This window comes from Lynx canadensis, chromosome A1 (genome assembly GCF_007474595.2).
Source record: "Lynx canadensis isolate LIC74 chromosome A1, mLynCan4.pri.v2, whole genome shotgun sequence".
Lineage (NCBI taxonomy): Eukaryota > Metazoa > Chordata > Mammalia > Carnivora > Felidae > Lynx > Lynx canadensis.
In genome coordinates this window covers 128,722,949-128,746,586 of record NC_044303.2, presented here as the reverse complement: position 1 = coordinate 128,746,586, position 23,638 = coordinate 128,722,949, and the positions used below count along the sequence as shown (strand labels likewise).

Below are 23,638 nucleotides of genomic sequence, written 5' to 3'. Positions count from 1 at the left end.
TTCATAGTAGATGATAGAGAAAAAGGATTTGAACTAATATGCTGGAATGTACACATAGAAATGAGTGTTTCCTGTAAAACAGCCACCTCAGGCTACTGTACATTTATTCCACTAATTTTTCTTTTCAAATTGTCTTCATGTTACAAACCTATAAGTTGAAAATGTTAGTAGTAAATTATGATTAAAGCTACTCCATTGCCCCCTTTCCCACCCCACATATTAAGGTGGAGTTCAGCTTCATCCACTTACCTTCAGAACCATTCTTAAGTTCTGATTGGTTATGAACTTGATTTTTCTGAAGTAGTAGACAAAGATTTTTCTCCCTTAAAGTCATTTACATGAAATTCTGAAAAACTCTGATATCAGTTTGTAAAGAAAAGTTCAAAAATTGTTTTGAATGGCAGCGTCACTGAAAGAAATATATTGTTGCTAAAGTGGTAATTCTGAAGCAAACTACTATTATTTGGATGAATCATTGTTTTGTTGGTAGTTTAATTCAAATCATTGATTCTCAGGGTGCCTGGGTGGCTCAGTCAGTTAAGCATCTGACTTCTGCTCAGATCATGATCTTGCAGTTCATGAGTTTGAGCCCCACATAGGGCTCTGTGCTGACAGCTCAGAGACTGGAGCCTGCATTGGATTCTGTGTCTCCCTCTCTCTCTACCCCTCCCCCGCTGTGGGAGTTCGTTCTCTCTCTCTCTCTCTCTCTCTCTCTCTCAAAAGTAAATAAACAACAAAATAAGTAAAGTAGTTGTTCTTAACTGGGGATTGGCAATTTGGCAAGTACTGGAAACATTTTGGTTGTCTCAACTGGGAAGGAGGTGTTTCTGGCATGGGAATGCCATGGTTGGTGCTAAATATCCTTTAGTGCCCAGGACAGCTTCCCACCGCTAAGAATTGTCTATCCCCAAATGTTAGTACAACCAAGGTTGAGAAACCCAGGTTTAAAAAAATTTTTTTTTTTTCAACGTTTATTTATTTTTGGGACAGAGAGAGACAGAGCATGAACGGGGGAGGGGCAGAGAGAGAGGGAGACACAGAATCGGAAACAGGCTCCAGGCTCTGAGCCATCAGCCCAGAGTCTGACGCGGGGCTCGAACTCACGGACCGCGAGATCGTGACCTGGCTGAAGTCGGACGCTTAACCGACTGCGCCACCCAGGCGCCCCGAGAAACCCAGGTTTAAACAAATTATTATTTTACAGTCATTTCTCACATTTTAATATGCTTAAAAGTTTCTGATCCCCTTCCTCCAGCCTCAGTCTTACTAAACTGTTGGGATGGAGCAGACTCAGGCACCCTTCTGTCCAGCACTGAGACTCACAACCTCCTTGAGGAAGGCTTTCTTTCTGCTTACATACAGAGGATAGGGGTGGAGTGGGGGAACTGGATCCAGGGCGGAAACAGATGGGGGGGGGGAATACACAGGAAACACAGATTAGTATCTAGGTGGAAGTTTCCCTAGCAGTCTTTGAAGTCTTCACGAGATTTTTGCTTCTTATCTCAGCATTTTTTCTTCCTAAGATAACAGGAGCAGAGACTGCATGTGAACTCTGGTTTTCCAGAGTCTACTCAGAGAGAGGCTGTGTGACACTTTCACCCGAAGACCGTTAAGCACCGCATGTGCTGAGATCCTGATGCCGCCTGGTTCTGATTCACTGCAGAACTTCCCCTGTCCCCTTCTAATGAGTCGGGCTTGAGTGCCTTTTCCTTTTGCTTTCAAGGCTGGCTCTGCTCTCCTCCCTTGTAACACTGGCTGCCTTTGAAGGCACGTTTCCCTCACCAGTTCTCCAATGAGCAATTATGTTTTCTATGGAATAACTTGATTTGCCCTGTCCCTCTCTCCTCCCTGCTTTGTACAGAGGTAACGTTTCAAGCCTCCTCAGTATGAGGCCAGATGTGGCTTTCCACAGGAAGGTCAGCTATTTTGTTGTTTACCCTACTGTCCTCGTTTCCATCATAGATCCCATCTGTATGCTGGTACCTTACTATATCTCCTTTTGTGTCTTCAAGCAGCATGTGTGGCTAGCCAGATCTCTTCTTGCAGGTTTGTCCCCGATGGTCTGATTTTGAAAGCAAAGATCATTGGGAAGGCCAGAACCTCCCAAACATCCAAGAGAAATGGAAAACCATAAGGCCTTGTTTATGGATCTTAGACACACCTTAGGAAAGCCATATGCTGACTCTGCCACTCCTTTCCCTCAGAGAAGGTGTCCCCTACATATTTTACAGGGTTTGGCTAAATCTCTACATGGGAGAGTTTACCTGGAAATGGTGGACCATGGTGTTAGATTTCTGGCTTCCTGATAGGTACTTCCTATCACAGGCAGCTCTATGGTCCCATTCTCATCTGGGTGAACTCCACCAAGAAGTTCTCTCAGATGAGTTCCCCCTTATGATTGAGCCAAATGTATGAGGTGATCAGATACCTCAAGCATCCCCTCTTGGTTCTGGTGTTATATTCATGCTGCACTGACATAAGCAGCTTGTGGCTTTGGATAGTCTCCAGGTAAGCTGCTGGAGGGAAGGGTCTTCTGTTGGCAGCAGCCACATTTCTCACATTTGAACTTGACATCTTTTTTTTTTTTAACGTTTATTTTTGAGAGAGAAAGAGAGAGAGAGAGAGAGAGAGAGAGAGAGAGAGAGAGCATGAGCCAAGAAGGGGCAGAGAGAGAGGGTGACACAGAATCTGAAGCAGGCTCCAGGCTCTGAGCTGTCAGCACAGAGCCCAACGCGGGGCTCGAACCCATGAACCGCGAGATCATGACCTGAGCTGAAGTCGGACGCCCCATCAACTGAGCCACCCAGGCACCCTGAACTTGACATCTTTAATGGAGGCCTTAAGAAGCTAGTCTGGGTAGTTTCAAGTCCCTTCTTTACCAAATACCCCAGTCACCATGTGATACTGTCAAAAACAAGGAGTGGAATTCATGGGTCGGTGTTAGGCAGTGGTATTCCAGCACCAGTCCTCCATCAACAAGTTCCTGTTTCCTACCATATAATTTTGAGGCCTTTGGGGGTGGGCCTCTCCTATAGCCCTTGTCTCTTCCACCCTTACTGGTGGCGTGGTCACTTGTGTACCATTTATGAGCTTTAAGTCTCTGCTTCACCTACATGAGAACCTTAATTTTTGTGGCATCACTAGCCCTGAAATACTATGCCATTGAGCATTTTATTTTATTTTTATTTAAAAAAAATTTTTAATGTTTATTTTTGAGAGAGAGACAGAGCACGCGCAAGTGGGGGAGGGGCAGAGAGAGGGAGACACAGAAGCTGAAGGAGCTCCAGGCTCTGAGCTGTCAGCCCAGAGCCCGATGTGGAGCTCGAACCCATGAACTGAGAGATCATGACCTGAGCTGATGTTGGATGCTTAACTGAGCCACCCAGGTACCCCTGTTTTATTTTTATTTTAGAGAGTGAATGGGGGAGAAGGGAAGAGGGAGAGAGAATCTTAAGCAGGCTCTATGCTCAGCATAGAGCCCCATATAGGGCTGGGTCCCACAACCCTGGAATCATGACCTGAGCCGAAATCAAGAGTTGGATGCTCAACTGAATGAGCCACTCAGGCGCCCCAACTGAGCATTTTAAATTGGTTATTAAGGTCTCAGTTATGCTGTCAGCTAGAAGATACCTCTGTACCTTCACCACCTAGAGTAAGTTTCTTCTCATCTCTATGTTGTTGTCCAACAATCAAGTGTCCATGCTAAATCATAGTATGGTTAGGGGTAGTGGGGAGAGATGCCTGAGTCTAGTCTAGGAGTAGCACTATATCTTTTGCAGGACAACCTAGGCTGCCCCAAATTCAGTTGTTAACAGTTTTCTAGACCAGTCCCTACAATGTAATATTGGCATCCAGTCTATCACTGTCCAGCTTAGAAGATTCTCAGCTGCTTCTTGTCACTTCCAGCAAGCGAAAAGATCAGGTTTTCTTTTCATGCCCCATCCTTACACAATTTTGCACATCCCTTATCTGCTGGTGGGCCCACTTGTTGGATGTCAAGTTACCTACAAGGAAAGGATCAGTGAGTGAGTCCACACTCCAGGAATTTGGGCTAATGGATCCCTTTCTTACCCCACAAGTCCCCTCCATCTACTACCTGTTTGGAGAAAACATCTGCTTCTGCTGCTCCTTCCCATCTACTGTGAGTTGCTTCTCTGAGTACCTTCCTATCTCCCTTCATCTCAGTCTTGTGTCGTGTTCGGGATTAGAGAAACCAGCTCTGTTTACTGCCTGTGAATATTTCTGACCTGCCTCAGAGTCTAGTTTCTTGAGTTTTTGTGCTTCAGTGAGAGGAGAGGAGAATATCCTGTGTAGAATCAGTGAGGAAAAAACGAAGAGGAGGAAGTAATTACACAGAAAACAGATATGTAACCTCACCATATGCCATATATAATTAGAATCTTTTACTCTGGTTTTGAGTAATTTAGACAGCATCATTTGGGCACTTAATCATGAGAATAATAGCTTGAGGTCTGTTTTATCGGTGGTTAAGGTGGACAGGCAGGTAGCTTTTAGCATGATCTGATACGCTCTTACCAAAACAGTTGGAAAACATCAAGGGAAGAAGCATTATAATCTGTGACATACCAGCTTTTAAAATGAAAGTAGTAGAGTTTTCTCTAGATTTATCGCATAAAATGACATTCAACTCTAATAGATAGTGAGTTTGGCCAGATAAGGGACAACTTATCTCTGCAAGCAATGATGTCTGACTTTGATTAAATGTTCATTCTTTATCAGATTCTGTGCTCTAAACTTAACAAAAAGGCATAATCTCGTATGGTCCTCAAAACTAACTCTGAGTTAGTTTATCTTGGCAGGTTGTAGACTCACCATATTACAGATTAGGACATTGAGCTTTCAGTTTGCCCAGAATCACACAGCTATTAAGTGGTGGGATTCAAACCAAGCCTTTTGTGACCCTAGAGCCCCTGCTCCTGACCCCACATCATACCTTCATTATGGAAACGATCCATAGGAAAGCAAGAGTCCAGGCTGACTCCAGCAAGACTCTGGCATCACCACAGCCAATCTTGAGTCTGAATTCAGCTCAAGGAGACAGAGTGTGTCAAAGCCAGGCTGAGATACTTCCCCGAACTTGGAGAGATCCTCTGGAGGGGACGAACCCTTGAGGAAGTAAGATAAAAATCTCTCTTTGGTGTATATGTGCATTTGTGTGTGGATGTTTAAGTAGTAATGTCCAAGCAAAGATATGGCTGATCCTATTCTTTTTTTTCCTTTAAAATATTTCAATTCTTTATTTTTGGATAAGCAATATATTAACATTAGTTTAAAACTACAGTATGAGATCTACCTACTATCCTTGCACCCCAGTTTGTACCATTCCCTTACCCATGGATATCTTTTTACAGTCTGTTTTGTGCTAAAATAAATAAATGCAAACTTGTATTCTCATTCCTTCCTTCCTTTTTAATGTAAAAGTTAGTCATTTATGTACCTTCCTTTGCTTTTTTTCACATAGACATTTATCTTGGTTATCTTTCCATATCAGCACATGGAGCACTTCCTCATTCTTACTTACAATAGCATAATATTTCATGGTTTAGATGCATTATGATTTATTAACCAGTCCGCTTTTAATAGACACTTGGCTTGTTTCTAGTCTTTTGCTGTTACTAACTGATGCAATGAATAACCTTGAATATATGTCATTCTGTACATGTGCATGTGTATCTGTAGGATGAGTTTCTAGGAGTAGCATTGCTAGGATAAAAGATACACATTTATAGTTAGTGCCAAATTGCCATTACTAAGGGTTATGCTCATTTGCACTCCGACCAGTACTGTATGAGTTTGCCACAGTCCTGTCAACACATTTTTGGATTTTGGCCAATCTGATTGATAAAAATGTTTGGACTTTGGTCCATCCGCTATAATAAAATATTGTAGATTTCTTATCTGATTAAAATTAAACAACTTTTCATATGTTTAAGAGCCATTTGTATTTCTTTTCCAATGAAATTTGCCCATGTTTTTCTTGACTTCTAGGTCTTTTTCTTATCAATTTCTTGGAACTCTTTATTAAGGAGAGTAGCATTTGTGTATGAACTGGACATATTTTTTTCCTGTTGGCCATTTTTTACTTTTTACTTTTTTCCTCTTGATTTTCATGTGGCTAAATTTGTTAGTCTTCTCTTATATCTTTTGGATTTTAAGTCAAAGTTAGAAACTCCTTTCCCACTCCAAGGTGAGAAAAGTGTTCTTTTTTTGCCATCTAGTACTTTCATGGTTCTGTTTTTCTTATTTAAATCTTTGATCTACTTGGAGTTTATCTTGGTTTATAGTATAATGTTTGGACTCAGTTTTTTTTCTAGATGGCCATCTAGTTCTATCACACCATTTTAAAAAATGGTTTTATTTCTTTTTGAGAGAGAGGGAGAGAGAGACAGAGAGCATGAGCAGCGGAGGGCCAGAGAGAGACACACACACACAGAATCTGAAGCAGGCTTTAGGCTTGGAGCTGTCAGCACAGAGCCTGATGTGGGGCTTGAACTTGTGAACTGTGAGATTAGACCTTAACCGAAGTCGGACGCTTAACCCACTCATCCACCCAGGTGGTCTTATCACACCATTTTTTGAAGAACTGCTGGCAATTCAGTGCCCATTGGTTTGAGATGCTACCATTATCATATACCATATGTCTTAAAATATATTTATATGTTTTGTATTTGTAATATATTTGTATATATATTTATATATTTATATATTTTGTGTATATATGTATATATATATTCTAAAATGGATTTATTTCAGAATGCTAGAAGAAAGTTTGAATTTTCCTGTTGCAGGCATAAAGGATTTCTTTTTTTATCATGATAAAATTTACATAATGTAAAATTTACCATCTTAACCATTTTTAAGTGTAAAGTTCAGTGGCATTAAGTACAGTTACATTGTTGTGCAACTGTCACCACCATCCATCTCCAGAGCTATTTCATTTTCCCACTTTATGACTTTGAATCAAATACACTGTTCATTTGATAACACACCATCCACTTGTAAGATGTATGCTAATTATGGAGAAGTTAAAATGTGGGAAAGTGTACATCTGAGAATTTACAAAATACAGTTCTAAATTCTTAATGGTATTTGATGTATTCTTGGATGTTCTGCTCTGTTCCATTGGTTTGCTTCTTCATGTGCCAGTGTCACACTTTAATTATTAAAGATTTAGAATATCTTTTAATACATAATAGAGCTAGTTTCCCATCACTTATCCCTTTTTTCTTTTCTTTTCTTTTCTCTTCTTTTCTTTTCTTTTCTTTTCTTCTCTTTCTTTTTCTTTCTTTCTTTCTTTCTTTCTTTCTTTCTTTCTTTCTTTCTTTCCCTTCCTTCCTTCCTTCCTTCCTTCCTTCCTTCCTTCCTTCCTTCCTTTCCAGAAGACTTTTTTCCCAACTATTCTTATCTTTCTGTCAAGATAAAGGAGGCAGCTTTTCCTTGGTTGTTGTGGATCTTCTTTCCTTCCTCTTTCTACCTGTATTCCACTTAAATTGTAAAGACTTGCGTATAGAAGACCTTATTAGGCCTGAAGATCAGCTGTAAGTTTTGGATCAGAGTAGCTTCTCTGAAGGTTTGTATATCTTCTTGACTTTCTTCTACTAGGTTTTTATTTCAGAATTGCCATGGGAGGTACAGTCCTTTTCTGATCTGTGTGGTTTCAATAAAAGGGAGATACGGTTATGAAAGTTCTTAGAATCTTTTACTCCTTTTATGTCTTTTACCTAGAATGTCAGTCTTTTTCAGCAAAGTAAGCATTGTTCTTATAATGGTGAAAAATCTTAAATGTTTGCCACTGTATCAGGGTTTAATGTGATTCACTAATGCATTTACCCTCAGTACAAGTTTGTTGTTTTGCCAAGTATTCCTATTAAATATTTAGCATTTATAATATTGTTATATTAGAATTTGGCTTTATTTGCATTTATAGATCATAAACTCATTTCTCTTTTATTGTACTGAAGAACCCATTGTAAGAGCCAGTAAATCCTGTGGAAAATGGCCTTCAGTGATCTTACTTCAAGGACTGTGCGTCTTTATGATAATTGGATCAAAGATGCTGGTAAGTAACCAAATTTCCTACTTAAGGAACATCTTTCCTTTTCATATCAGATTCCTATATTTCATAGGATTTTAGTGAAACAGAATGAGAGACTACAACTTAATACTCCCCTGTAGACACTTCAGATATTGATTTTCATTACTAGTTAATGAAACGGAAGTGCCACTGTTCTCATTACAAATATGTACAAAGAGCTACACAGATGTTTATTTATAATAATGTTTATAATAATGAAAATAGCTTTAATATCCAGTGAAAGAAATTGGTTAATAAATGATGGTACATTCCAACTCAGTAATCATTAAAACTGATTTTTGAGGCACAGTGCTCTTAGCTTGATTCTGCCCTAATGCTCCTAAGGGAAATAGCACTTAATGCCATTAATGATAAATTTTGAATGGGAGGGCCTGCACCCTCAGGGATGTATCAGAAAGGGCAGGGAATTTTCATAGGGCAATCTCTGAGTAATACTGAAGTGTCTGCCTTCTTGTTTTGCACATTTTAAAAAATAAAAATCAATGTTCCAGAAGAGCGTTTAGTGCCAATTCAAGTTTAAATATGTTAAATGAAAAACAGGTTATAAAACATCAGTACATTTCTTTTGTGAGAACACTTGTTTCTGTGTGATGGGATTATGGGTAGTTTCTATTTACTTATCTACGTTTTATTTATTTATTTTTATTTTATTTATTTTGAGAGAGACAGAGTGGGAGAGGGACAGAGAGAGAGGGAAATAGAATCCCAAGCAGGCTCCCCGTGCTGCCGGTGCAGAGCCTGATGCAGGGCTTGAACTCACAAAACCGCAAGATCATGACCTGAGTTGAAACTGAAAGTCGGATGCTTAACCAACTGAGCCACCCAGATACCCCTACTTATCTATGTTTTATACCGCACAAATGTGTGTTGCTTTTATAACCATCACAAAGCATTTAAAAAATATAACAAAGGCAAAACAACTTTTAAGTAAACAAGCAATTGGAGTGTGGTAGAGCTGAGTTGGACCTAGGCATCTTCAAAGAACTAACTCCTCACATTAGAATGTAAGACACTGAAGCTCAGAGATGTGACCTTCCTGAGACTGTGGTTAGTTGTTAGCAGAAAAGACTAGAGCTTTTGTTTTCTGATTTTGATTGATATTCTGGTATTTCACATTTGAATTATTTTACACATATTCACCACCATCACTACTTTAGATTAGTTCTTCCTTATCCAGAAATCACATGTTCACCAAATGCAGGAAGAAAAAGTGTGACCTCTTGGCATTTAGCGCAACTGGACTTATTTTCTAATTCATGCGGATTTCAGCAAAGATACACTGTCTCATGGTTGCCATCTTTCTCAGGAGACTGCTAAAGACCAATTTTATTTCACTAAAAAAGGTCTCAACAGATTTGCCCTTGAAGAATGCCAAGGGTTTTTTTAGTATCCTATAAATAGAGCAGCTTCAATCTGGCAGGGGGATGGAGAATGATTATTTCCATATTTCTTCCTTTTTTTTTCTTTAGTTTTTCAGTGAATGTAATGATTTTGAGAACACACAGATTTCTTGAGGGGTTATGCTTCTCTGAAAATTTACAGTAGTTCTCATACATTCAGTATTTAAGTTCTAATTTTTTGTCTCGTTCTAATGGCTTTCACTTTTATTTGTTTTATATTTTTAAAAATATTAATATTTTCATTGCTTTTCAAAGTAAAGGTGTACCTTGCTACCCAAAATCTCATGATTTGAACTTGGGAGCCAAATAGATTTGGGTATATTTTTTGAAATGGACCCATCTGGAAGCACAAGTTTCTTGCTATCCAAGTCTTGCTATTCACTATACCAAATGCAAGAGCTCAAGAGATTCAGATAATCAATATCCTAACTCAAGAGCCAAATCAATTTAGATAATGACTAATACCTGTATACTGCTAGAAGTATAAAATGTTTTTAAATGAACTGCTTCTGAATTCCACTTCCACTTTTATCCATGGAATGACTTTTTTTTTTTTAATGTTTATTTATTTTTGAGACAGAGAGAGACAGAGCATGAACGGGGGAGGGTCAGAGAGAGAGGGAGACACAGAATCCAAAGCAGGCTCCAGGCTCTGAGCTGTCAGCCCAGAGCCCGATGCGGGGCTCGAACTCACGGACCGCGAGATCATGACCTGAGCCGAAGTTAGCTGACCTGAGCCGAAGCTCAACCGACTGAGCCACCCAGGCACCCTGGAGTGACTCTTTTTTATTAGGAATACTTACATTGAAAAGCCGAGTAATATGAGAATAAAGGATATGAGTAATATGTAATAATAAAGTAATATGAGAATAAAGAATGATAAAGGGCTGGAAGTGGTTAGGGAGAGAGGAGAGAGGATTTAGGGATGTATAATGAGAAGACCTAGATTTAAGTTCTACTTCAATGGACAGGCTATGTGGTCGTGAACAAATGATTGTCTGTGTTAAATAGATGTTTCTTTTTTAGCAAAACAGAGGTGAGAATGGTACCTACGAGCTACCAGACAATATACATGAAAGTGCTCTGTTACTTAGGAAGTATCTCAGCATAAATGGTGGTGGTGTTATAGATGACGGAAAGACTACTTTCCTCTGAAAATACTTTTAATGTAGCATATGCTTTTTTCAAATATCTCTTCCTATTTTTTTAACTCAGGGACTAGAGGGTTAAAATGTTTTGTGTTAGATTTACAACTTTGTGAGAACACTATCAGGTGTAACAGGAGAGGTTTTTGCTTCTGCTTAGTGTGATATTGATCTCGGAGAGCCATTAGAAATCACTCCTGGCCACCTCAGTCCAGTTTTACTTTGCTTGCCCTGGGAAGGTCTGAACCCATGATAAAGGGCCAAGAATTTCAAATGTATTCTTGGCATTGGCCCTATTCCTGAGTAGCATTCGGGAAACCTACTGTTATTCTTTGGTTTTCTGATTGCTAGGGAAGTGGTGATACTGCATAGTTATTTCATGTGGAAAATTCCACAGCTACAGATTTAAATATGACTTAATTAACACTAAGCTGTAAGAGGATTTATGGTGATTCTTAGATACGAAATGTCAAATTTTGAAATAATGCTCTAGTAGCATTTTGGACTGTAGAAAATGGAAACTTTTTAATGTTTTAGAAGTAACTTTCCTTGTGTTTGGTTAGTAACAATGGCTTTTCAAACCTAGCTATGATCTTTTTACAAGAAGACGGAGTATGAATAAGGTTGCTGCCATTCGGAACCTTTAGTATTTCACTACATGCTGGAGGCACATGTTTGCTTTTCCTTCCAACTTCTTCATCTTGTTGGTGCTTTGAATTTTAAAGGGTGTACTTGAGCTAGTACATGCTATTTAAGAAGAGAATACTCTCTTACAAGTAGTGATGGAAAAGCTCATTAAAATTCTATGTATGTGGCACTTCTACTTTCCCTGTACTCTCTCTCTCTGGAACACTCTTTGAAAAAATATTGTTAGCCTAGCAATAAGTCAGAACTGCGGTAATCACTGGGGTATGGATTTTAGACAACCTGCCTTCCTATCCTCTTATTTCATCTTGGCTCTCTTTACTTATGACACTTAAATCCAGCCCTGATGCCAAATAGAAGGTACCTGAAACACTCTTCCCCTCAGCCTCTTGTATGTGGGGAAAACAGAGCTCACTTCACCCCTGAACCTTTTATAATTTGTGGGATCACAGAGTGAGTCTTTATCATAGACTTTAAATTTAGTCTGATCACAGCCTTTAAATGTCATCAAGCAGTCCCCTCTATAACTCCCTAAACAAGTCACCATCTGTACGTGATTTATAGACATCTTGTCGTGGGGAGCCCCTACCTCACAGGGACGTGGGCTTCCTATCTAGAAAGGTATAACCATCATTGAGAAAGAAGGCAGGAAAAATGAACAGTTGTCAGTGTTAACAATAACCAGAGTCATGAACATCATATTAAAGACTTTGACTTTTATTTGCTCAGTAGGGAGAGCTGATTGAAGCAGAGGAATAATCTGAACAGAGCTGTACTTGTAGAAAGTGAACTTGGCAGTTGTATGGAAGACAAGATGTAGCAAATTGGATCCAGGGCAGGGAAACCACATAAAAGACCACTACAGAGCACGTAGTAAGGGATGCTGAGGCCATAGGTGTAGGTTAAAGAAGCACTAAACCTTTGGTTCTTTTTTGTTTGTTTATTTATTTTTGAGGGAGAGACAGACACAGAGTGTGAGCAGAGGAGGGGCAGAGAGAGGAGACACAGAACCAGAAGCAGGCTCCAGGCTCTGAGCTGTCAGCACAGAGCCTGATGTGGGGCTCAAACTCACAAGCTATGAGATCATGACCTTAGCCGAAGTTGGACGCCCAACTGACTGAGCCACCCAGGTGCTCCCGAACCCTTGGTTCTTAACTCTGACAGTTCATAATGGTCACCTCAGCAGCTTATGGATGCCTGGGACCCCATGCCCTAGGAATTCTGATGCAGTTCGGTCAGGGTCATTTTTTTGACCATTTGATTTTTAAATCCTGCAGAGGTGATTCTGCTATGCTGACAGAATTGATATGTGTTGTAATAATAGCAATACATAATTACTGAGCCCTTATGTTGTGCTAGGCTCTTTACATATAGGCTCTTTACATACTCACTAAATCCCCTATGAGTTACATGCTGCTTTATGCCCAATTCACATATGAGGGAAGTAAGCACGGAAAAGTGAAGTCAGTGGCCCCAGATCACACGAGTCAGTGGGAAAGCCCAGGGTCAGAACCCAGGCCCGCTGACTCCAAAGCTCACTGAAAATAGGATTTTAAAACCCCCAAACTTGGTATATTGTCTTATAAAAATAGCATGAAATTCGCTAGTTTTTGTTAAAAGATACAATGGTATTTTTAAATTTACAAAATGTGAAAGTTACACATAGGATTTTGATAGAAGGTATATGATTAAAATGTTAAATTACAGGAAAAACTTATTCATTTTAAAGTGTTTTTTTTTTTTTCCTGCTTCCTGAGCCAGCCCAGCATGCTTTTCCTGGCTTGTTTTCTTTCTACTGCTACCAAAGGAAAACAGAAAGATGATGTCATTTGATATTTTTCCCCCTGATGTGTCAATAAAAGAATAAAATAAAATATATCTTTAGTTCAGGAATTCCTTTACCGACACACAAAAAACCCTAATTTTCAGTCATGCCTATGATGTCTTTTAAGAACAGCAACATTTTAAATGGCTTAAAGAAAAAGGCAAAAAGTGAAAATCATCCATACTGTTACCATCCAAAGGCGATAATATTAATATCCTACCAGTGGTCTTCTTTGGTACTAGTTTTCAGTCTTTATTTCATTGGAGATAAAAACTAGACATATTCCTGTGGCTTACAATGCTCCTCTAAGCTTCGGATTATCCACTGACAGGAAAAATTCAACAAAGTTTGAGCAATTCTGATTCTGTCCGTTAAGTCCCCATTTGTGTGACAACTTTTATTTATGGAGACTTCCCTGGTGAGTTACAGGCCTGTGGCTAGCATTCCTCATGGCCGTTTACACTGCACGTGGTACCCAGATGTTTGGGGAACTTGTTGAAGAGAAGGATGGTCACTAACAGAAGCAACAACACGCTAACACACTAACACAGCACATCAGCGATTTTAATTTTAATTTTAAGAACTTTAAGGTTTAATTTAAGATTTTAATTTTAAGACTTTGTGTTTTTATGAATGTCTTTCAGCAAACTTTTGTTGAATTTCTATCTTGTGTAGGATACTTGACTGAAATTGTTCCTGCTGAGAGCATCGTGACTTCCTTTTATTAAATCCAGTATCACTTTTCAGTCTACATTTTACTTTGTCTCTCTGCTTCATTTTATCCTTTGACTCCTTCCAAAGATTAACTCTTCCCTTGGCCTCCAGATAGCCTACTTCTCTGGTTCTCCTTCTGCCTCTCTGGCCACTCCTCATTCTTTTTTATAGTTTTCTCATGTACCATTCCTCCTGTGAAGATTGAGCCCTCAAGATTCTGACTTGAATCACTCAGGCTTCTTACTCTATGCTCTTTCCTCAGCCACTTGCATGGCTCTATGGTTCATCTTTTATGTGATAATGACCCCCAATAGTACATCCTTGGCCCAGATCTCTCTCCTAATTCCAGATCCAAATATCCAGGTGCCTTTGGAGGTCTCCATAGAAATGTTCTAGGGGTGCCTGGGTGGCTCAGTTGGTTAAGTGCCTGACTATTGGTTTTGGCTCAGGTCATGATCTCACAGTTCATGAGTCCAAGCCCCATGTCAGGCTCTGTGCTGAAAGCTCAGAGCCTGGAGCCTACTTCGGATTCTGTGTCTCCCCTTCTCTTTCTCTGCCCTTCCCCACCTCAAAAATAAATTAACATTAAAAAAAATTTTTTTTTAATAAATAAAAAAATATTTTCAAGGGTGCCTGTGTGGCTCAGTTGTTTAAGTGTCCAACTCTTGATTTCATCTTAAGTCGTGATCTCCTGGTTGGTGAGATCCAGCCCTACATCTGGCTGTGTGTGGACAGTGTGGTGCCTGCTTGGGATTCTCTCTTTCCCTCTGTATTTCTGCCCCATCCCTCCCTCTCTCTCTCTCAAAATAAATAAATAAACTTTAGAAAATATTAAAAAAATAAAAGTATTTTCAGACATCAAAATATAGCCATAATATTATAATTACATTGAAATAAAACATCATCATCATCAAGAATTCAACCAGTATTTATATTTTGCCAATTATCTCATAAGAGTATCCTTTTTAAATGTTCATTTATTTTTGAGAAAGAGAGACAGAGTATGAGCAGGGGAGGGGCAGAAAGACACACACACACACAGATTCTGAAGCAGGCTCCAGGCTCTGAGCTGTCAGCACAGAGCCCGATGTGGGGCTCGAACTCACAAGCCGTGTTAGATCATGACCTGAGCTGAAGTCAGACGGTCAACGGACTGAGCCACCTAGGTGCCCCTTTTAAGGTATTTTTAACTGCTAGTTTGGTCACTTTTTATACTTGAGGCATTAAAATAATTACTCAAATTATTTATCCTGTAATAATAGCTCATATTAGAAATAATAACAAGTTTGACTTTAATGTTTTTTTTCCTTTTCTACTTGAACATTTTAAATATATTAAGAATGCTTAGATTATATCAATTTTTCTATCAGTCTATATATATATTGATCCTTTTTTTGTGGTCAATTGGTGTTAAGAAACTTGTGGGACAAGTCTGACATTTTTTCATTTTAAGATTTGTTGCTTCTTTCATCATACTTATAGAAATTTTGTTTATCCTTGCAATACAAGAACTGTACATACATCTGTATTTGTTTATTCATTAGTATTTACTTCCTGATACAAGGTAAGTATTTTGACATAAAGATTAGTTTTGATTTTCCTTTTTTCAGAAAAATATTTTATGATCTATTTGAATATTTTTCTGTTTTTCTCCTGTTCAGGAATACCTGTTATTTTTGCAAGTCCACTGTTGATTTGGCATATATATTTTTTTTCTCAAATGTTTTTAAAAAATTTCATTATTGAAGTATAATTGACATACGCTGTTATATTAGTTTTAGATATACAGGATATTAATTCAGCAGTTCTTTACATTACTCTACACTCACCATGATAAGAGTGGTTACCATCTGTCACCATTACAGCATTATTAACTATATTCCCTGTGCTGAACTTTTCATCTCCAAAGCACATTTTATCTTCAGTTGCAGTGTTTTAAAAAAATGTTTATTTATTTTGAGAGAGAGAGCACATGAGTGGGAGAAGGGCAAAGAGAGAGGGAGAGAGAGAATCCCAGGCAGGCTCCATGCTGTCAGCATAGAGCCCAGTGTGGGGCTCGATCTTAGAAACTGTGAGATTATGACCTGAGCCAAAGTCAGGAGTCTGATGCCTAACTGATTGAGACACCCAGGTGCCCCTCAAGTTGCAATTTTTAACTGATCTAATTCTCCTGGTCTAGAATGAGCAGTGACCAGGTGAATTTCTCTTTACATGGTTATGAGGCCAGTATAGTTCCCACCCCCCCCAAATGTCAGGTTAGTTAGCCTATTTTGGACACCTAGACCCACACTTTAAGTAGATAATGCTAAGGTCCCTTTCAGTTCTCTGATTTTGTGATACGGAATATATGGAAATGTCCCAGTTTCCTTGGGGAAAGAAGAAAGTCAAGAAACAGCAAACACAAACATATTTTTATATATAAAAGAATATCTGGGTGGAGAAACTCTAAAATGTTGCTAGTGGTTATAGATGGATGGTGGAACTTTGCTGCATGTCCTCTGTTCCCCAGATCTACTCTGTATCCTGTGCTGGACCGTGAGGAATACAGTAGACTATATCCACAGGCTTACTCTCCTACCATCTGGTTCTGGTTGGTTTCAACCAATGGAGAACCCCAGGAAACTAGAAAGAGAGAGAGAGGAGAGTGGTATTGAGATGTTAATTCCCCAGTCACTTCCACAGTTGCCTTATGCTGGCCCATTCCCTCCACTGAAGGTCACAGCTCCTCTCCTGGAGGGCTTGTCCATTTGACTCCTGGGTTCTGGTAACCACTACCTGCCTCCCTTTGCCCTTTGAGGCCTGTGGTGGTAACAGCCCTACTCTTTTTACTCTTCTGTAGGAGTCCTACTCCTAGCCCTTACTCTTAGGCCTCCAAAGACAGTAGTGATCATTGACCAAATAGTATGCTGTCAACATTAGGATCTAGGTGCTTGTTTAAGAAATGCTGGTTGCTGTCAGTTATTTCTTGGCTCAATGAATGTGCACTTACATTTTGTTTTTAGATCCAAGAGTTGAAGACTGGCTCCTCATGTCCTCACCTCTGCCACAAACCATCATCCTGGGATTCTATGTCTATTTTGTCACTTCTCTAGGACCAAAGCTCATGGAGAATCGAAAACCCTTTGAACTCAAGAAAGCGATGATAACGTACAATTTTTCCATAGTGCTGTTTTCTATGTATATGTGTTATGAGGCAAGTGTCTTCAGTATTCCTAATGGGAGAATTTTGCCTGAGTCTTCCTGTTTTTCTGTCATTATATGTCTTGTTATAATTATAGTGATGACTCTTTGAGATTTAAGGAATTTTAGAAATTTAGCTCACTAGAGCAGGTATTTGCCAAAAAAAATTGTTATGTATAGACTGGGTATAGAGGATCTCAATATACTCTACCTCACAAGTAGTGAGAAAAATTAACATTAAGTTTGGGGACTTGCACATACTTAGTCTTAATAGATGATTGAATGAATCCATACGTGTTAGTTTTCAGGAAACTCATACATGGAGAAATTAAGTAACTTACTCAAAGTAGCATAGCTACTGTAGTATTAGTGGAGGACCAATATTTGAATCCAGGTCTGTCTGACATCAGGAGCTCATCCTGACTCTGTAATGAGTTACCATCACCATGGTAGGAAGCTCTGATGAGCTGTAAGATGGTAGACTGTTTAGGTTTGATTTAGATGGGCCTTGTAGGGACAGGGAATTTAGACTCCTACAAAGCAGTACCTGAGGGAGTCTGTCCCTTAATTGTTACTTTGTTAATAAGAGAGATGAGGATCTTCCAGGACCCAAGAGTAGACTCATGGTTTCTTTCTCACCCACTCTGCTATTAATAACCTTCACCCAGCCTCACTTACCTGCTTTTCTGTGATTCCTTGCTTCTTTTCTAATACTGGCGGTCTCCCTCATCCTCTACTCCTTAGTTACTTCTTTGCAGCATAGCCTGTGCTTCCACAGAACTGGAACTCTCTAGGGCCCACCATGACCCCTCTGGCCCCTCTTGACACCATGACCTCTGCACATGCATCCCTCCTACCTGATTCCTGCTGTGAATCCACCTGATTGAGTCACCTTAAATCTGCTGGAGCCTCATTACCGGCCTCCCTGCAGTCTGGACTTACCTTGCTACCTTCTATTTCTTCTACTTTATTACCAAAATTAACTACAAGCTACCTTACTGTCCCTTCCGGATCATGAATAACTGAAAGGGAAAGAGTAATAGAGGTGGTCTAACCAGGTTATGAGAGATAGGAAATAACCTGTAGAGCCTATAAGAGAGTGACCTAGTAGCCAGGAGACCAGGGACCAGTTAGTACCAGTTATGCTACTAACCAGCTGCCTCATTTTGAGCAAGTTACTTAACCTCTCCGGGCCTTAGTTCTCCTGTTTTATAGAGTCAGGATTAAACCAGATTGTCTCTCAGGTCCCTTTATGCTCTTTGTCTGATTGTGCCATTCAATGTGATATCCCCAAATACATTTCTCAGGAAGTAATTAAATTATAGCCAGTAAGTTTGGTTTCCTGTTTTAGCAATTGCAATGTAAAAGAAGTTTTGAAAATATCTGAATTTGGCAGTTTCTATCTCCCATTAATCACTCATACTAGAGTTACTTATGTGCCAATTTTGGGGTTTATTACCTGCCAAATGAACATTATCACTTGTTCTTCTTAATTGCCTGAAATATAGACATATATGTCAGAAGTTTTGTAGACTGTTAAAATGTTCTTAATCTTAATATCAGGAAGGCATTAGGCTTCACTCTGTCTTTAAACAAAGACTTTTGACAGCTGGTCAGGATGTCATCTCCAGAACACCGAACACATGGTTTACTGGGTGTAGCACAATTGCATTAGGTCTACAGAGGAAACACCTCCACTAGGGATGTTAGGGAAAATATGAACAAGGTGAAAGGGAAGTACACCAGACTAAAGGATCCCACGTGTCTTATCGTGTAGTGATGGTTTTGAATGTGCTAATTACTTGGCACCAGTCAGACATTAATAGAGAGACACTGGTGAAGACCACCCAGGAGCCCATGTCACAGGGTTTCTCTTGTCCAGCTCAGTGTTTATTTGGGGTAGGGTATGGTGGAGAGCCAGCATCCCCATTAAGTAAGTAGACTTTCAGTTTTACTTGCATCAGTTAGAAGATAGTCTGAATGGAAGAGAATATGACACTCACTGACAGATCAGGATTTTGTACAACAGAATTAGCTGTTTTTCCACCACATTCCATTGTTCCCTTGAGGAAAAACTTATTGACTTGTTTTTGTAAGTTATTTTTCTCACTCTTAAAATATGTCTTATACTTTTGTGAATCTTAAGATAATCTTTTTTTAAGATTTTGTAATTGACCAAGTTAAGAGTGAGATTAAATATCTTATGAATTAAGCTCGGAGTTGATATCAGAAAAGGATGGTATGATTTTGAACACCACAATCTAAACAGTTGTTTTAGCTCCTTTGTTTCTTTTTGTTTCTCACCATTAAAATATCATTCTGCTAATGCCTCATAAACTTTTGCCTTTAAAAATTAATTTATGATAAAGTTTTCATTTTAGCTTTAATAGTAACTAAAAGTAGAAATTTAAAATGTGCATTAATGGCAGAAAATGATGTAACCATTATCCTGAAAAAGAAGGCATTTATTATACTGAAGAAGAAGATGCTGGCACTTGAGAGAATAGGATGTCAGAGATGAGCTGATCATATTGTGAGGATACTAAGTTAAGCCAACCATTTATATGTGCATTAATTTAAAATTAGAGCCCTTGGATGAGCACTGGGTATTGTATGGAAACCAATTTGACAATAAATTTCATATATTAAAAAAAACATACTAGAAAAAATAAATAAAATAAAATTAGAGCCCTTAGCTTTTCATTTTCAGATACTGTTTCATTTTTTAAAATTTTATTAAAGTTTTGATATTTTGATATTTGAATCAGATAGTGTTTTAAAAGAACTTCCCACCATCATACTAAAAGAATGTCCATATAAATCTTTGAATTGAGGTTCAGATAACAACAATAGGCTTTTTCTTCCCACCACTAGTCTATGATTCCTTAGTGGGTGTGCTGGAATTAAGGCATGCCAAATTGCACTCTTACTGATAACATTTTCCTCTCTTACTTGTTATGTGAATCCAAAGATGAACTGATCTCTGAGTCTTGTGTTTCATCAATCTTGATTTTAAGACCCACAGACTACCCCTTCACATTATACCCACTAGTAAAGGACAGGAAAATGCAGTTATGGCAACCCTCTTATGAGTACCGTGAGGAATCTTGGTTTGCCTATGTATTTTATTGACTAATTGAGAAGACTGGAAATCACCAGAAAGGACTGTTTTCAGACCCACTTATTCCCTTCAGAGTACACAAATATACTAATGGGCATATATAGATGTACACACATGTACATATACTGACATATACCTACCAGTATTTGCTGTTGAGGCAAAACACTCCCAATGTTTTATTCTCCACCATATCAGAATAATCATCCTAAGAAATGGACACTTGAATATGAACACAGTTGATAGAAATAATAGATGACTGTACAATTTTAAAAATTCTTGTTGCTTTGACTATCAATTGAGTTGCTAGTTCTAACTGTTCTAGCCTGGCTTTCCCACTGACCTGAATGCTGGCTCAGCTGAGAATGTGGTGAGGAGGCACAATCAAAACTACCTTCATTATAGCTGTTGAGCAAATGCTTCCTTCTTTAATATGCATGTGCTCTCTTACAGTTTGTGATGTCTGGCTGGGGTACAGGTTATTCATTTCGATGTGAAATTGTTGACTACTCACAGTCACCTTTAGCACTGAGGGTAAGTTTCTCTTTGGAATATCTTGTAACTCAAATTAAATGTTAAAACTTCTGAGATTCTATTTTTTAACACTTAATGTGAACTCAGAAGAAGTAAATGACTCATCTATCAGATTGTATGTATTGAGAGAAAACTAAAAGTTATCAGAAAGAATCAAATGAAATCAGGTGTGTAGTTTTCTGTTTAATGAAAATTGGTACTTTTATTTTTTAACTTCCTGGACTTAAAAACAAATTCATATCTGGTTCCTCAAAAAAAGTAAAAATATAATTCCCATATGATCTGGCAATTCCGTTTCTGGGTGTATACCTAAAAGAATTGAACACAGGGACTCAGGTATCTGTACTCCCCTGTTCATAGCAGCATTATTAACATGTCCACGGACAGATGAATGGACAAAGAAAACATGGCATATACATACAATGGGATATTATTCAGCCTTAGCAAAGATGGAAATTCTGACACATGCTATAACATGGATGAGCCTTGAGGGCATTATGCTAAGTGAAATAATCAAGGCACGAAAGGATAAATACCGTATGATTCTATTACATGTGGTGCCTAGAGTAGTCCAATTCAGAGACAGAAAGTAAAATGGTAGTTTTCTGGACCCATGGGTGGGAGGGGAGATCTTACTTAACAGGTCCAGAGTCTCAGTTTTGCAAGATGAAAAGAATTCTCTGGATGGATGGTGGTACTGGTTGAGCAACAAAGTGAATGTACTAACTGCCACCAACCTGAACACTTAAAAATGGTTAAGATGGTAAATTTGGTTATGTGTATTTTGCCAAATTAAAAAAATAAAATTTTCCTCTGTATAAAAATAAGATAAATTTGTATCTTTGTGTGTTTCTGCAGATGGTACGCACCTGTTGGCTTTATTACTTCTCCAAATTTATTGAGCTATTAGATACTGTGAGTATGTGGTCACCACATTTGGTAAATGTTTGATGTCTCAGTGGAAGCAATAAACTGCTAGAGTTCAATTGTTGTCTGATAACTTTGGTTATCTCTGTACTTCAGGCAGAACTCCTATTATCTCTTACCTTTTATTATCAGTAATTTTAGAGAATAGATAGGATAAGCTTTTTTTTTTTTTCTGGTCTTTTGCAAACTCCAAAAGGTTTTTTTATGTAGCTACTGCCTGATTAGGATAAGCACGCAACTGTCATATACATTGCAAAAATGTGTATCTTTATGGAGATGGATGACAGGTGTTTTGGGAAGCAAGCTCCGGAATCAAAGAGCAGAAAACATTTTACCTTGGGTTCTGCCAGTGTAAAGCAAAGCATTCTGTCATCCATATTCCTTTAAGAGGATAAATGCTTCATAATTCTTAAACATAAATTAGGATATCATCCCTGGGGTATCAGTAATTTTGGTAATATCAAAACTATCTCCAGCTGCCGTTCTGAAGTTCATGCTTACTAGGTGTTCTCTCTTCCCACATAAGATCCTTTGAAGATCAGCTCTGAATTTGGATGACTGGGCTCTGGGATAAGCAAGTGCCATGGAGTAGGGTACATGATAAGGGGAGAATGCTGTGTACTTCTGTTTTCAGAGTAGCTTAGGAAAGCTGATATTTATCATATCTTTGGGATATGTGGGTCTTAGTTATCTGGAACCAGTTCTGTCTGTCTAAGATAGACAAGTGTGTTCTATCTTCAGAGTACATACAAATATGTTTCTTGTAGCAAATCTCAACATGCTTCACCTTCTAACCTGAACAATTACATAATGTTGGAATTGGAAAGGACTTTAGTGAGCATAGCATACAGTAGTTCTCAAACTTGGGCGTGCATTAGAATTACCTAGAGGGCTTGTTAAAAACACAGATGCCTGCACCCCACCCCTAGAGTTTCTGATTTGCTAGGTCCTATGTTGGCCTCAAGAATTGCATTTCTTTTAAGTACTCAGGTGATGTTATTGCTGTTGGCCTAGGGTCCACACTTTGAGACCTCTACTGTAGTTCAGTGGTTCTCAGCCTTCATGAGGCTGAGGCAAGAGGATTAACTGCATTAGAAAACAACAACAACAACAACAACAACAACAACAACAACAAAAACCTGGGTCCCACCTCCAGAGATTTGGTGCCAGATGGTCTATAGTTAGAAACCAGGCATGGTGTTTTTGAAAAGCTTCTTGGACATTGGCATATACAGCCAGGGTTGAGAACCACTAATCTGGTTCAGAGCCCTCAATCTGAAAGTAAATTGAAGCCAGGAAGGTAAGTAATTTCCCCAGAGGAATGCTGCTACTGTCTGGGGTCAGGGTCCCAGATAGCTGGTTTGGGGCTTTTCCGTTGCACCATGCTGCCGTCTTCCATGTGCATAATAAGCAAATGCTTCTCGGCCTCATTTTTTCTGCTTTGCATGTTCTCAGTTCCATGTTCCACAAAAAAACTGTTGGTGCCTCTGTGTTCTTCCCTGAACCACATTTTTCAAATACTACTATGGATACTTTTTTTGTGCTGCTCTGTTTAGTCTGTATTTAGAAGTCTGACTCAATACTGATATTCTGAATTTTCAGTATTTTTTGAACATTTAATTCTGCTCTCGAATTTAAATTTCCCCCTGCTTTTGCCTGCCTTTTCTCCTCTTTGTTTGTAGAGTTTCTGCAAACCGCGGGTGCATTCAATCTGGATGGTGCCTTTGCTGCTCTTCTCATTTTTCCTAGGCTACTTTTTTTTTCTCCATCCTGTTTCTATAAAACCCCTCAAGTTTTTCCCTTTTCATCTTTATCTACTAATAATATGCTAACTTTTGATTTGTTGCAAGTCCTCTTTCAGTTTGCTTAATCCCTTATCTAAATTAGTAGGATGTGTCTTAAGAATTGAGACTCTGCTTTCCCATGTACTTCAAAATCCACGTGGATGTTTTCCTGCCAATAATAATTCTTTCAATATTCTTTGGCCATGTTCTTCACTTTCCATTTTTGATTGTAAAATCTGCATTCAATTTC

The 23,638-nt window shown here is 38.8% G+C and overlaps 1 protein-coding gene across 4 annotated transcripts in view; it reads left to right on the top strand.

The window, feature by feature from the left end:
- Positions 1–23,638, top strand: part of ELOVL7 (ELOVL fatty acid elongase 7) — a 73,898-nt gene that overhangs the window by 38,012 nt on the left and 12,248 nt on the right. For 2 of the 4 annotated variants that reach the window (XM_030321563.1, XM_030321571.2), the window contains exons 2-5: positions 7,983–8,080; positions 16,848–17,038; positions 20,597–20,677; positions 21,536–21,592. In XM_030321563.1, the coding sequence (XP_030177423.1) occupies positions 8,017–8,080; positions 16,848–17,038; positions 20,597–20,677; positions 21,536–21,592 (393 nt within the window). In that variant the 5' untranslated portion in view covers positions 7,983–8,016. Of the gene's footprint in view, positions 1–4,668; positions 5,137–7,982; positions 8,081–16,847; positions 17,039–20,596; positions 20,678–21,535; positions 21,593–23,638 lie in introns of those variants that run through there. The other 2 variants (XM_030321579.1, XM_030321588.1) reach the window with 2 other exon arrangements.